This window comes from Cinclus cinclus, chromosome 2 (assembly GCF_963662255.1).
Source record: "Cinclus cinclus chromosome 2, bCinCin1.1, whole genome shotgun sequence".
NCBI classification, from domain to species: Eukaryota; Metazoa; Chordata; class Aves; order Passeriformes; family Cinclidae; genus Cinclus; species Cinclus cinclus.
The window spans coordinates 16,760,202-16,775,691 of record NC_085047.1 but is presented as its reverse complement, the minus strand read 5'-3'; the positions used below and the strand labels follow the sequence as shown (position 1 = coordinate 16,775,691).

At 41.8% G+C, this 15,490-nt stretch overlaps 1 protein-coding gene across 2 annotated transcripts in view; it reads left to right on the top strand.

The window, feature by feature from the left end:
- The first annotated feature begins 875 nt into the window (after window positions 1-875).
- Window positions 876-15,490, top strand: part of PHLDB2 (pleckstrin homology like domain family B member 2) — a 50,802-nt gene continuing 36,187 nt past the window's right edge. For both annotated transcript variants that reach the window (XM_062511995.1, XM_062511987.1), the window contains exons 1-4: window positions 876-2,219; window positions 10,915-11,298; window positions 13,600-13,743; window positions 14,608-14,745. In XM_062511995.1, coding sequence (XP_062367979.1) covers window positions 885-2,219; window positions 10,915-11,298; window positions 13,600-13,743; window positions 14,608-14,745 — 2,001 coding nt within the window. In that variant the 5' untranslated portion in view covers window positions 876-884. The remainder of the gene's footprint in view (window positions 2,220-10,914; window positions 11,299-13,599; window positions 13,744-14,607; window positions 14,746-15,490) is intronic.

Here is a 15,490-nt window from a genome sequence, read left to right as displayed (position 1 = left end):
GCTTGATAATATTGTTGAACAGTGACATCCACCACAGCAAAGGCTTTTTTGGTCTGTGCTCTCTTCCCGAGTATAAATTAGATTTCTGAAGAAGCATTAGGATCTGTAACCTTCCCCCCAGCAGAATTTTGGATAGTCATGTGGTTTTGTTGTTTTGAATGAAGTCCTGCAACCTAGCATTCTGCTTCCGTAGGGTTATCTTTTAACCAAAGTTCTCTTTGCAGATGTAGTTACAGCCTTGTACTTTCAGAGCAATGAGCTGAAACACCTTGAAAAATGTGCCTTGGTTTTGTATTTTACCATTAAGCTTTGCAGGACTGTCCACAAAGTAAGCAGAAAGGTGACAAACTCCTACTGAGCTTTAAATTGAGCCTCCCTAGTGTGTTTGGGCTCAGATGCACTAGCTGCAGATTAAAGGAAGAGGTGGTCCAGAGCAGTATCCTATGTCTTTGGCCCTGGGAGACCTGAGTTGGGTTCTTTACTCTGCTGTCTGCATTGCATATTCTCCCTGTGCCTCAGTTCCTCAGCTGTATAACGACAGGACAGTAATTCTTCCTTACTTCATGGATATCTCAAGAGGCTCAGGCTCCTGCAATGGATAGGCTAGCAAGGAAAGAGTCTAGCCTCTTTCCAGATGTGTTGCTGATTTTGGTATGGTTTTTTGCCTCTACCCCTTCTTTTTCAGTCTCTCATCTTTTGCAGAAACAGATGGGAAAATTGTGCATCTCCTCCTTTGCTTAGTGATCTGAGACACGTTTACTACTAGCACAGTAATTATTGCAAAAAGTGTTCATGTTATTTTGCAGGCATGCACATGCAAGAGGCTACTTACTTGCTAATTTTTTTTTTCTTGTTTTGTCTTCTTTACAGATTCCAGTAAGATTATGGCAGACTATAGCCACTCACAAAAACAGATGGAATTACAAAATGCTAGTTTGGGAAAGGGTTCTGTGGCGAATTCCCTTGAAAATGGTCTCCAGGATATTATGGAAAACCTCAACACGAAGAAATATTCATCAACTCTTAAATTTAAAACAAATGGGGACTATGCTGGCTCTTATTTAACCCTTTCACAACCTATGCCAATTAAACCTAATCCTTCCACCAGTGTTAAAAATACGCACTCTATTAACAAAATTCAAGGAGGCAAGCAGTTCCCCTGTGAAAGCCCATATCATCCAGATAAAAGCATCTCTGTAAAGCATTTGGGTTCCATATCAGGCATGTCTCCATCCCTCAGCGGGTATAGTTCAGGAAGGACAGATTTTGACATTCATGCCAGCAGAGAAAATGAAAAATCCCTTGGGCACATAGATAAGTTTCACTATTCAAAGTACAGTCAGAGAAATAAATCTTATGACAACATCTACTTCCCAGGAATGCTGGAGTCAAAGAAGATCTCAGGCTCTCTTCTGACCATGTGGAATGGAAGCTCGGGGAACGAGCTGGTGCTTTCACCAGGCAGCAGTTCTGGGGCAGCCAGCATGCCTTCTAGCCCAAAGCAAGGCAGGAGAATGAATGCTGAGAACAGTCTGGCCCTTCACATAAAGCCAGTTAAGTACAAGGATGGGATGATGGAAACTCTGGGTTCACGGCCCAGGAAATACTCTGGTGGATCTCTAAGTCATATGGGAATGTACAGTCGTTCCCTACCCAGGCTTTATAAATCAACAGAAAACCAGCTGGTGCCATTAAGTTTGCCCCCCAGAAGCTCTCTGGGTAATAGTAAAAGGAAAAAATTTGGAGAAAAAGATCTACCTCAGAATGCTTTTGATGCTGATAATTACCTGAATTTTTCTTCTTGCAGCTCAGGGGTTTCACCACATGCGAACTCTGTCTCTGGGAGTAATCCCTATGTCAGTTCAACTCTTAGTGTTCCTGCAAGCCCTCGTATTGCTAAAAAAATGCTTTTAGCACCTTCTTCCCCATATCTCCCTGATGATTTTGATAGACTTGGACTCTCAGGAACAAGTCCCAGTAGTTCTTTCTCCCCAGTGGATTTTGACAGGTCGTTCTCTGTCCGAAGAAACCTTTCCACCAGTTCCATGGAACTTGATGACCCAGATCTGGAAAGTTACAGACAGACACCAAATTCTCTGCAAACATCCATGCGAGAGCGGAAGAACAGCATTAGCTCCATTTCAGGAAGGGAAGACCTCATGGACTATCACAGGAGGCAGAGGGAAGAGCGGCTTCGGGAGCAGGAGATGGAACGGCTGGTAATTTTTTTCTCTTCCTCTTGGTGTGATACTTGTAAATATCTGTGATATTTAGCATTTGCACAACACCCATCCCAGGTCTAGCTATCAGGAAGGTACACCTGAGAATAAGCTGCTCTGTTTTGAAATTCAAATGCAGCCTGCTCCAGATACCTTGTTTATTATCACAGTCCATTCAGCCACCCTGAAAAAAATGTTGTTGGAACCCATGTAAATTGTGTTCAATTATCCTGCAGGCTGTGTTAAAATGTCTGCATACATAAAACCCACAAATTACACTGCAGGGATCCTGCAGGACTTTTTGGTTTAGATGGTGGCACTGTTTTCTGATAAGTGGGCAGAGAAAAAGAGGTTCTGCTATATAAGATGCTCAGCCTTGTGTGCTGCAGAGTCAGGTGTACATTGGTATGGGCTGAAGTGTTTTCTGCTTAGTTTTTGTTTTTTGCTTCTGAGCATGTTCATTAAAATAGAGGCCTCCTTGCTTCTCCCCCTCCCAAGACGGAGAGTAGCAGAATGGGACAGTTTCCTTCTTTGTCTCAGTCAGTGTAAAACAGTGCATACTGCCTCAGCTTGGGATTATCTAGGTTGTAAAATGTACTTTATGTATTACTGAAACAACTTGTGGGTAGGAAAAGTAAAAAGGTCTTCAGAACCCACAGAGATGTTTGAAACTGTTTTGTATTGCAGCTGTCTGTGGAAGAACATATAATAGTTCTTCCAAAGGGTTTTCAAAGTAGCTTTGGGACTCTCTGACCTGTTAACATGCATTCATATTTTATCATCCACATAGAAAAAGAGGTCAATTAGATGGGCCAGTTGGTATTCCTGAGTCTTAAATTTGAGACGTTAACTTTACATTTGTGTGCCTCAATTCACATCTTACGAATTTGACTAGAATGGCAATAGGACACTCTTAAACCTGTCTAGTTTGCCTACAGACAGCAAGCCTGCAGGAAAATTCACTTTCTGGGCAGGCTGGGGGTGAAAAGCCATGGGAAGTATGGATGCAGGGGTAGTGGGAGTGTGGGAGAAGGGGATGCCTGCCAATGACCCCTAGCAATGACCTGGTGCCTGTGCAGGGCCGCAGTTCCCATCTTGAACTGAACGAGTGAGCAGGTTCAGGCTAAAGAATTGTAACCCAGTGAGATGTCTCCCCCCTCCCCATCTCACCTGTGGCCTTGATGCAAGTTGGTGAGGAGTCTTACACAGAAAGGAGTCTGCCTTTTCCCCCATTCCAGTGATCGCTTTTGTGTATAAGATACACATTGCTGTGTGCAAGATGTGAAAAAGTTGGTCTTTGCCTGCTCAAAGGCTGTAGTGTCAAGGCTCAGGTGTGAGAGGAGGGCAGGCACTGCCCCCTCCCCATTCCATGAGTGTCAGGGCATGTCCATCCTTCCCCTGCTTTGCTCCCCAAAACCTCTGCTGGCTCCCCTTGAAGCTGCAGCATTTCAGGAGCAGGGACTGGGCTCCTCAGGGCAAGAAGGACCAGCTGTGAGTGACATGGCTGGGTGGCTTAGGACCAAGGTTTTGGGAAACATCAGAAGAAATGTTGTTTCTCCTTCTTCTTGCTGCCTTTGTCCTGCCATTCCTCTGCTCCTTTCACTAATCTTCTCCCTGGTCCTGCTGTGTTGTGTGTGCAGTGGTGATTGCTTCTTTGCTTCTTATCAGAAGGTTTTGCAGGCAGTCATGCTGTAAAACCTGAGATAATCAGTCATAAAAGCAACGTATTTGTATTTCAAAGAGAACAGCCTTTCTTTTTTTTTTTTCTGTTTTAATTATTATTCGTAGTGAGGGATGAAAGATATTGGGTTGTTTCAGTATTCAGTGATGCTGATAATAATTCTGGTTTTATATTTGGATGAAATTGCTACATTCCCACCCCTCAATATTTTCTCTTGCTCAACAATACTTCTTTCAAGTCCCAATTCTTCAAAAAGAGAATTTGCTTACTGTTTTTCCAAAGCTTTTGAAAACAAGATGATGTTTTGTGTGTTGCATATAATTTGAATGTGAAGGATTTTCCTCCTGCTTGAGTTCATCTTACTCTCAAGATACTGCTCCATACCTGCTCCGTTGTCCATTTGCTAGATCTGTCTGGTAGAAGAGTGAAATATTAGGACAGTGCCTCTTTCCAATGGTTTGAGAGTCTGAAAAATGCCATAAGCATGTTTCCAGATCTTTGAGAAATAGAAAGATACATATTTAAAAATTCTCACATCAGCTCTTTGTATATTTGGGCCTTTCCTGGTCCAGGGTTATTTTATTTTGTCCTTCTGTGTGGATCCCTGTCCAAAGGATAGTCAAGGATCTGTTCAAACAGTGTCTTCACATATCCAGCCAGAGGTTCTAAAAAACAATTCTGAATTCTGACATGGGCAAAGGATCCATTTCTGCTCAGGTCTCTCTTTTTTTGAGGGGTTTGGGAAGGTCTGAATAAGAAACCCCAACTAAAGAAGCACTCAAGGATATCAGAACTGTGTGCTCTGAGCTTTCAGTACTGTGTAAAAGCACAGGCTGAGTAGCTGGTAGGTAAATGGCAGGGGAAATGTAGTCTCTCTGTGCACAAGTGTCAGGATTTTCCATACTGGGTTTCTGTAGCACAATGGGGAGAAGAAAATTGTAGGAATACTCCAGTAAGTCCATCAGAAAACTAACACCCTTTTTTAGTGGACTAGGCTGCTCTGTGGCCCGGATAAGAAGTGGAGAATATCTTTCTTTGCTGTTCTGCTGGCACAGAGTGGCTTGAAAGTGTTCTATTTGATAGCTGATACTTCCGGATTTTTTTGGGTAGTAAAATCCATGCACTCATTGCAATCTGACCTAGTATCTGCCCTTGAACTCTTCTGTTTACTTTCACTTGTTTACTTCTTCTTTTCCATATAAATTATTCAATGAGTTTTACTTGTATTTAGTTTGCTTTTAAATGTCAGAGGCTCCTCTGGAAGTTTGCATTTAGAGGTGCTGATGCAGCCTGCATATGAAAACAAATGATCTTTGGTCACCGCCCAACAAAATAACCAGAGATTTTTTTAAAAAAAAGTAGAAATAGTAAAAATATGCAAGTTGGTTTTTTCTTTAATTTTTAAAAGTCCAAGCATTAATTTGTTCCACCAAATACATATATACTTGTGTAGGATTTGGAGTTTTTCCACATCTGTTTCTTTAGATCTGCTGTCTGTGGCTGGGTTCACATAAATTAGCTGAAGACTGCTGCCACTTCTGCTTTTCCAGCCTGTTCCTTTGTGGTTTGAAGAGCAGGGGGAGGAGCTGCCATTCTCACTTCTGCCATCCCTCTGGGATGGGGACTAGTGCTGGGGGCTGATGGGCTGTGGGAGCAGGTGGGGCAGCACAGGGCTGCTCCTGGCTCAGGAGCTGGGTCACGACCTGCTTCTGCTTCCTCTGCAGCCCAGCTGACCGGACATCACATCCTGGCATGGGATGTTCATACCAGCTGTACACAAGTAGAAGTTGGAGCAGTTATTGCTGACACTAGCCCAGGAGCCTTATAAACAGGAGAGAAAGATACTGCTGAGATCTAATAATATTCAATGCGATTCAGTTAGCTTTTATTTTTTTTTTCAGTTATAATTTCAGGAGGAAATCTCACTCTTTTGTTTTCCTATCTGAGATGAAAGCCCAATTGTGATAGCTGCTGGAACTGAAAGGGGCTCTTTTTCTTCAGCCAAGGGGGTGGTTGGGAGTGGAACTGCATGGGCAACATAGCTGGGTAGATATTAAGGGCCATCTGTTTTCTTTGGTAGCTCCTTGTTTAAATAGCACTAAAGTTTTCCATGCTGGATTTTAGGCAGTACAGTGTATTTCCTCTAGATGGTGGTAGGTACCTGAAAATTAGATGTGTAGTAGGTTCGTGATGCCTCTCATGGCCCAACTGTCTGTAGGGATTTGTAAACGTACATAAACATTGTTAATGAAGTTTTACTAGATCCAGGATTTGTACTGGGAGAGGTTTCAATTTATCAATGCCTGAATGAACAGTAATAAAATTCAAGGAGCTTATTCCATAGTCCACTTTGTCACAGTCAGAAGAGCACTGAATTTCAGTAGTTTATTCAGAAGTAGGGAATAATGCAGAATATCCCTGTGCCTGGTTTGCATTGATGCCTTGCAATTTAGTAAGATGTGTTTATGCAAAGGGAAAATGAAATGAAACTATTTTGGAGTCTTTAAGGTGGTGCTGCTTTAAAATCATGGTTAATAGAGCTTATGTAAATTTTCATATGGTTTGTGGCAAACCTCTTATGCATGTTTTATAAATCTATATTGGCACTGTGTCTTTCTGTAGACCCTTTAAGCATAAAGTACCCAAGCTGTATGTAAAACTGTAAGTGATTAGCTCTTAAAGGTGCCCCAGCCAAATAGACAAAGGCTAGCTTCTAAGCAATTTTTCCCACTGCTAGTATTTGACAGTCTCTGTAGTGTTACAGAATAGCTATTTAACATCATTTAGTTTTGTAATTGAACAAGTGCTGTATAATAGGATAAAAACCCCTGCAGAATATAACTAATACTGATGACTCCATGACTTTCCAGGAACATTCTGTTTTCAATTGTGTTGTAAAACATTTCTGTGGAGTTTTTAATGAGCCAAAAATCTGGATTACATATGCTTAATTTTTGCAGCTATATATATTATGCAAATTAATGGTGTGGTCCAGGAAGAAATGAATTACAGGCGACCTGTTCTCATTTACAGAACTTAAGTACTGCTCTGGATCTCTGGTCTTCAGGCTCCTGCCCTCAGTGTGGTTCAAAAAGGAGCATCTGCATAGGTACTGTAGGGAGAAAAGGGCTGAACAATGGTATTGCTTTGGCAGCCAGTGGCATTCCCTCGGGAATAGGACACATGCCTCAGGTACAGGAGCTAATTCTTGGAAAGTCATCTGCTCAGTTCCTCCCTGCAGGCTGTCTCTGCTCTGTGCCACTGCTCTCTCCTGCTCTGGGAAGGAAAGGACGAGGCTCCTCTGCTGTGGGCTGGCTCTCTCCACGCTGCTTCTCTGTGCAGGTGTCTCTGCTGTCAGGTCTGCCTCTGGGAGAGGGACATGAAATACAGGTGATGCTTCTGAAAATTGTGCTGCTGCTGGTAACTTTGGAGCTGAAGCACTGACTATAGCAAAACAAGGACTGGCAATGGGGAAGCAAGCTGGTCTGGAGTGAGAAACTGGTGCAAACTGGAGGGAAGGGAAAGAACACTTGGTGAACTGTTCTTAGCCCCAGTTCAAGTTTATTGTTGAAATAAGATCCTTAGAAATGGAGGAAGGGAAGAAAAAGATTTCTCCAGCCTCTTGTCCATGAGGTAGTGAATGTACTTGTAAGAAAGTTTGGGGGTTTTCTGCAGCTCTCTTCCCCAGTCTCTCTGCCTCTTTCCCCACCATCCTTTTGGACTAACTGCTGTTCCCAGGTTTTGCTGAGAAGGTGGTGGTTTGTCTGAGCAAAAGCAGGAAAACACTGTTCTTTGGCAGCTGGAAAGTACAACAGCTTCTACAGGCAAAGGGAACCTGGCTGCATGGATTAGCCATAATTCATGTTAGTCTTTGTCACAAGGGATAGACTGCATATGTATTTTTAATGAAATTTGAGGTTATCTAGTTCCTAGTGGCACTTTTCTGAAAATCTTCCTGTTTACCACAGCTGATGCACCAAGGCTTGCCTTGATATTCAGATATAGCAGCACTTCTACACCTTTGTAAAATTCATAAATGTGATGTATAGCAGATGAACAAATCTAGGAATCATCACATAGTTGCTGTTAAAAAAGTGGGATATTTGCCTCTGCTATTTTGGAAATTTTTTACAGTGTACAAGGCATATTTCTTAATGTCCTTGATAATCAATAGCAGTAGAGGGTTATTATCTCCTTGTCCCACCCTTGTCCTTCAGCACTTAAATTTGCAGCCAGTCATAGTTGATGTGTAGCTTTCTCAAAGCCAGGAGTAGTGAAGCTGCTCAGGCAGAAACTGCTCAAGAACTGTTGCTCCTTTTTGTAGTGGGGAAGAGAATTACAGAAAATACACAGAGATGTTTAAATCTGTTAGTGAGGACATTTTACAGGGAAGCACACTGACCAGCTTACAAGACTTGATTCAACATCCCCCCCCTCCCACCAGAGCCATTTCCTGCTTTTGACATACCTTTTTTTCCTGCCTTTTTTTTCCCCCTTCTGCTGTGTTCAGTGTCACAAATAACTTGTGTTGTGTCTCTTGCAAAAGTATTGACTGGATTTTCCACGTGCTATTCATTCTGTGCTCTTCATTGCAAGGGTGCTTTCCTAGCGTGCTTCTTCACTGAGAAATTCATTCTGGAAACAGTTACATGCAGGTGTGCTGGAGCTGGAATGAGCTGGCTGAGATGAAATGAGAATAGAGTGTATAAAATAACCACAGAGCTTCCTGTCCATAAGCCTCTCAGCACATGTCAAAATAGAAGTGAGAAATATCAGTATTTCTGTAATGTGTCTGAAAGCTCAGCAGGAATTTTTTGAAGACTGGTTTTCCTGCAATTTTTTAAGCTTTTTATGAGCAACTGAGACTTGACAGGGGGGGAAAAAGAATCCCTTTTTTCCCCCACTGCTCAGCAAAGGGCTGGTTTGCAGCCAGAGGCCCTCACCTGAGCACTTGGGCTGGAAGGAGCAGTGGCCCTGCTCTGACATTTGCCATGTCCTATTATTGCCCAAGAGATGGAAGCTTGGCTGGGGTTATCCGATACAGCCTGTTGTTGCAGGAGGGGTGGGACCTCGTGTCCTGATGTCCATGTTTCCCATTAGGACAGGCCCGATGCTGTCACAACAGGGAGAGCTGCATAATGACTGGCTGTCCCAGCCAGCACTTGCACAGGGCTGTAGGAATTGGGTTGCCTGGCCAAAACACTTAGTAAGAGGGAGGATAGCGACATTGGAAGGGTAAGGGAAGAAGAGGCTTAGGGTCTGGCATTGGTTGCCTGGAGGGAGCAAGACTTTGGAGAGTTATAGTTATGTACACTGTTTGGGGTTGAAGGATGTGTGAGAATCTGCTGGACCTATTTCCTGGAGAAATAGAAGCTTGCAGTCGCTGCCCCAGGGTCCCTTAATTCAGCGGCTCGTCTCGTGCCAGGAGGATTCCAAGGAAAGCTGCAGTGGGAACCTGGGAATAAGCCACCCAAAGGCAAAATTGCTCTCACAGCACTCTGTTGTTTGGGAAGAGGTGGGTTCAGACACGTTCTCCAGCTCAGAGCTCTCAACTGCAGGTGATGTGCACGTGTGGTGCGTACAGCCAGGTAATCTCTCTGTAGCCATAGGAAACTCTGGGTGCATGCAGTGTTAAATTTTAATTCCATGCAATGGCTTGCTGCAGGGAAAGCTGAGGCAGTGCATTAGCTGCCCTGCTGTGTTTGATCTTTGTTATCACTTGCTGTTGGGTATAGGAAGTGTTGGGGCTGGCAGAAGTAGCTGCTGTGCAAATCCTTTTTGCCAGGTAAATGTAATGCCAGGCAGAGCTGGAAAAGCAAATATGTCTGTAGTGGCTCCTGGGGAGGGAGGCTGAGGCCATTGGTTTTTTTGTTTTGTTTTGTTTTCTTTTAAATGCTACTGTAGAAGGATTTCCTAGAAATCAGAAATTAGTTTATTAGTGCAGATATTAATGCCAAGCATGGAACTCTCACAAATGGTCTTTTTTCCAGCAAAATTTTCAATAGGCTTATGGTAAGCAATTTTTAATTTTTTTTTCTTTAACAAAAGTAACATGAAATTACATAAATGCTTTACCTCTTAAAAATGAAAAGGTATAAAAATCTCCATCTGAAATAGAAGTTACCAGAAGCTATGCATACAGTAAAATAAAGCAAATACAGCTTTACATTTATGCTAACAGTTGATAAAAGGTATCATAGAGATCTAAAAATCCTTCAGAAATTAAATGTTTATCACAACTTGACACATATCAAGTCGAAATGGCGCAGCTACTATGAGTATCAAGTTTAGAATGTTGGTATGAATCCATTGGGAATTTGAGTAAACTGGTAAATAAAGATTTCCTCCACTTCTGTGCATTTGACAGATGTTGCATTTTAGATGTGACGCCTCTTTTTTCTGTTAATGCTCCTAAAACTGTGTTTTTCAAAATGTGGACTAGTTCTCTCAAAAGGAGGAATCACAGTTAACAAAACGGAAAATCTAAAAAAGTCAGGAATGGGCGAGTTCATGGAAAATCTGTGCAATACTTTGCAGCTTGGTAGGAATATAGCGTAAGTGTGAAGTGGAACAATTAGTGATTTAAGTAGTGAGATCACTGGACATGTGTAAATACAAATGTGGGGTGTAGACACAAAAGCCTCAATAAAAAATTTAAAAGTACATTCATTTCACAAAAATGAATAGCTAGTTAAATAAGATGTTCTAACACTTATTTATCTTTCCAATGTAGAAAATGTTAATATTCTTAAAATCTTCTTCCACATTACTTTTTATTTTTCATCTTGCACTGTAATTTATTTATTACAGTTTATTATCTCTAAGTGGTAGATGGACTTCACATGGACTTTAATCCTTTACTCTAAAACAAAAAAAAAAGGAAAAAATACCCAAAGCTACGAGCAAACCAAATCTCAACTCAAACAAAACAAAAAACCCCAGCAAACTTCTTTGTAACTTCATCTTACTTTAGCTCACATGTGACACTCAGTGTATTATCTTTTTCTGAACCAGGAGCGACAGCGGCTTGAGACAATTCTCAATCTGTGTGCAGAATACTCCAAATCTGACAACGACCCTGCTGCGGCTACCACGGTTGCTGACGTTCAAAAAATTAACAAAGAACTCGAAAAACTTCAGCTCTCTGACGAGGATTCCGTGTTCGAAGACTCCCAGATGAACCTGGAAACGAGGTTCAGAGGCCACTTGAAGTCATCTGCGAGCGACTCGGATTTCTCAGAGCTGAGCAGCCACAGCCGTGGCACTGCTGCTTGCCTGCCCTCGCGGGGGCTGAGGGCTGATGAGCACTTCAGTGAAAGCACCAAGCCTCCACCTTTTGCTGCTCCCAGCTTCCTGAAGGACACCACCGAGTCATCCTACCTAAGCATCACACCAAAGGTAATGCTCTGTAGGAGGAGACAGTGTAATCCAGGCTTGAAATCCTCCTCTAGGAGTTGGCTGTCCTGGCAGGGGCCACGATTAGGCTGGCTTAGGTATGAGAATTCATCTCAGAACTCGTGCAGCTTTATAAGCCATCAAATATAGAAAGCGTAGAAAAGCCAGCAAAATGTAGCAGCCAGCCAATTCCATATCTTGTGGAAGCTAATGGTACTGGAATTTGTTTTATTTTAGTGGGATGTACTGTTCAGGAAGAGTTTTAAGATCTTGCAAGGGAGAAGGATTTGCTTGAACAATTATAGCTACTTAAATAAAGAAGGTTTCCAAAACCCCGCTAAGATGTAGGAGGGAAGGGATGCTCTGCTCTTTTCTCCCAACCTGAGGCTCTTGTAAGAGGAGTCTTCTTCTCACAGTCACATGGGAGATGAAGAGGAGTTGCCTGAGCCAAATTTACTGTCCTGTCTCCTTTCCTGCGGTTGGACTTGAGGTACTTACCAGATCAGCTGTTACCTCTTGGGGATGATGCAGTGGCAGCAAGCCTCCAGCCCAGCTGCTGCCTTTAATAAGCTGCACCTCCTTTCATGTGTGCTTCTCACTGCTGTTTCATTACCAAAAGGAGGTCAATAAAGGAGCTAACAGCATCCCTAACCATTTCCTATCTAGTGCAGCAGCAGCCTTCTCCAGGCTGTGCCAGAGCAGCAGCGTAGCAAATCCCAGTGGCAGGCAGTGTATTACATAACTGGATTCAAGAGCTGGAATCAGGAGCAAAATAAGACCAAGCAAAGCTAAAAAAGCAGGTTTCTGTTTAACAAGTTCACACCTTCAAAATACTTTGTCTCTTCCATTTATTGTTATTTACACACTGTATGATCTTCAGCATGGTTGTGTGCCTCAGGTGAATTGTATTTAACAAGCCTGCTGCACTCACAACTTGAGAGTCAATTGTATGTGTGTGTGTATGTGTGTGTGTGTGTGTGTGTGTGTGTGTGTGTAGAAGAAGAGAGAGGTGTGATAGAAACACATTTTCACTTCCAAAGGGTGATCTCTCTGGAAATCTGTCTCCTGAGTCTTCTGGTGTGAAATTGTGTTGAACAGAAACATTCTATTTATTATGGCTTGACTTGGTCTTTCCATGTTGAAGAGATGGTAACACATTTCACTTCCAAGCTGCTGTGGTCTTGCATTTCTTTCTCATTTGTTGCTTTCTTCATCCAAGTCAGGGATCCTATTTTAAATCCTTATTAGGAAATTGAAATCCAGGATGTTATGTCAGCATTGTCAAAACAGTAGACAGGACAAAAAGAGGCTTTGCTGTAAGGATCACTATTGCTAAATCAAGGAATGCCATTCATTCATTGTAAAGGGAGTTCTGCTAAGGCCTGAGAAAAACAGCAGCAAGCAACTGCGTCAATGAAGTGCAGCTTGTTTTAAAATATTGAGCTCAGACTTGTTCAGGATAAAATGCCTGCTCTCGGAGCAGCCATTCAGTAGCTGACCTGAGCCTCCTTTGAGCAGGGCTGTGTGGCCAAGAGGTGCCTGCAAAGCCCTGCACACAGCTCACCTCTAATCCTGGTTGGGCATAAAGAGCCAGCAACCTTCCCAGAGGAAGTGGATTGCAAAGCCCTGGGGTCAGGTGAACGTGAAGAATGTGTGTCAAACTCAGTACTGTTTGATCTAGTGTTAGATGATGGTGTGAGATCACAGGTATTTTCTTCATAATCTTGTTTAATTCTTGACACAGGTATCTAGTAAGGAAATGGCAGTGAAAAGTGGAGCATTAAGGGTGCTAATTCCTTGGTGCTACCTGGGGAGATGGAACTAACTTTTGTTCTTATTTTACAGAAGCCCCACATCTTAATGGCTGGTTACAACAATATCCCATCCCATCCCATCCCATCCCATCCCATCTCCTGGCCTGTATTAAATGAACAGCTGAAATTTACATAAAAAGCGTCTTCATCTGTCTATGTTATTTCCATAAGGGAAAAATTGGATTTTTACAACCTAAATAGCACAGCATGTAACGTATTCTCAAAGGTTAAGTTTTAGTAATTCCTTTAGAATGGATAGTATTTACTGTTAAGTATAGTATTTACTTCCAATGCCTGGAAGTAAAGTATCATGTTTGTTCTCTTGTACACCTCCTAAATATAGAAATAGCAATATAGTAGATAGGAAATATGCAATGGGTACAAAACCAACAGGGCCATACTTGTCAAAAATGAAAACCATATGAAAGGGGGCAGGAAAGACAGTGTTTGCCTCTTTTTCTAATGAACCTCTTGTGATGTGCAACTGCAGATATCAGAATGCTCCAGTGAAGAGCAGAGAAGGCAGGAGCTTGGTCGACTGGAGGAGGAACGCATAGTAATACTGAATAACTTGGAAGAACTTGAGCAGAAGATCAAAGATTTAAATGACCAGATGGATGAATCCTCAAGAGAGGTATGAAAATACGGTTCTGGTTTTCAATGTCTTGCCTGTTACATGTGTCTGCATAGCACAAGTCTGATGGGTTCAGCAAGTACAGCATGAGGGAGCTCGTGGATGTGTGTAGCCTTCATATTCTGTGCTTTTTCACCAGGATCACAAACCTGGCAGTCTCCTGTTACGAAGGGTATTCTTCTCTGGCTGGGAGATGCTTATGATGCTTGGATTAGCCTTTCCCAGCTGTAACCATTACACTCTGAAGTGGAATTGGAACAATCTTGGTTGTTTAATGGTCACTCAGTTGATCCAAATAACTTGTGTCACTTGGGAGTTTTATGGTGGCATCTCATGTGACTGTTTAAAGAGAAAGGAAGTGAGACAACTTCCTTTCAAACCTCCTTGGCTTTACAGTGGCAAGGGTGTGTTGGCACCCTCTTGACTTCTGGAATCTCACAGTTGCAAACTAAGCTGGCCAGGCATTTGGGCTGTGCCTGCTCCAGTTTTCAGCAACAGGAAAGAAACAGCTGTTCCAGAAGAGTTTCCTACAGAGCCTGGGCACAGAGACAGTATCATAACAGGAGGAAGCACAGGGAAGAGTTAGAAAACAAAAAGTTTTGAGAAAAAGAATCTTCAAGATAAAGTTGGTTTGGACTTTATTTTTCAGTGTTTTATGTTGAAATTTTACTTTTTCTGAAATTTGTCACCTCTTTTTAACTTTTGTGGCAGAAAAACCCATGGGGTTATTTTTTTTCCCCCTCCCCTTTTTAAAAAAATATTTCTCTCTTGTGAACCAACTCCTTCCCCTCCCCCCAGAAAATAATGTGTATCAAGATTTCTTCTGAGTCTGGACTGCCTCTGAAAGATGTTTTGTGTTCCTAGCTGGATATGGAATGTGCCCTTTTGGATGGGGAACAGAAATCTGAAACAACAGAGCTGCTGAAAGAGAAGGAAATATTGGATCATCTAAACAGAAAAATAGCTGAACTGGAGAGAAATGTTATTGGTGAAAAGACAAAGGTAATTCAGTTGTTTTAGCCTGCTGTGTGCTCTGTTCCCCTTGATTTTCAAAATATACTTATATGGTTAATATTAATGGAGCTTATTTGAAGAAATTTGCTTGATAAATAAAGTAAGTAAATTTGTAAGTAAATTTGCTTGATAAATACGGAAGAAAAAATAATTGTTTCACCATAATTTCCCTTTAATAGTATTGTTTTCCAAGGTATGACTGACAAACAAAATACAGTAAGTTAAAGTTAAAACACCTGACCTACTGTGAAGATATTTTGATTAATAAAAATGCTATATAGGGCTTGTTACTTGGGTTTTCTGTTGTTTAAAAGAACAGTATTAATTGAACTGTTCCAGTATCCTTCCTTATATAATTTGGGGAGGAAAGAAAATAAATTACTTTCTCAGCAACGGAACAAAATGAAAAAGGGTGCAGTTTTTATCTAATATAATATAGAATATATAAGACATCCATCTAATCTGTAATTTTAAAGTAATTATATTGGGGTTTTTTTGTTTGCTGACTGACAATTCAAGTATTGTAGAATATTCCCTCTGTAATTAAATTTCTGAAATGAACTAGTTTTGATAGACACTCACATACTTAATTGCTCTCTACACAAGAAATAGATAGGCATATATTTCCAAAATAAGATAGCAGTACAAGAAGATTTTAAGTGCAGCAGTGGAAAAGGCTTGCAAGATGAAGTAGCATCACTCCAGCCAGGGAGAGCTGGTTCCCTCTTTGCTG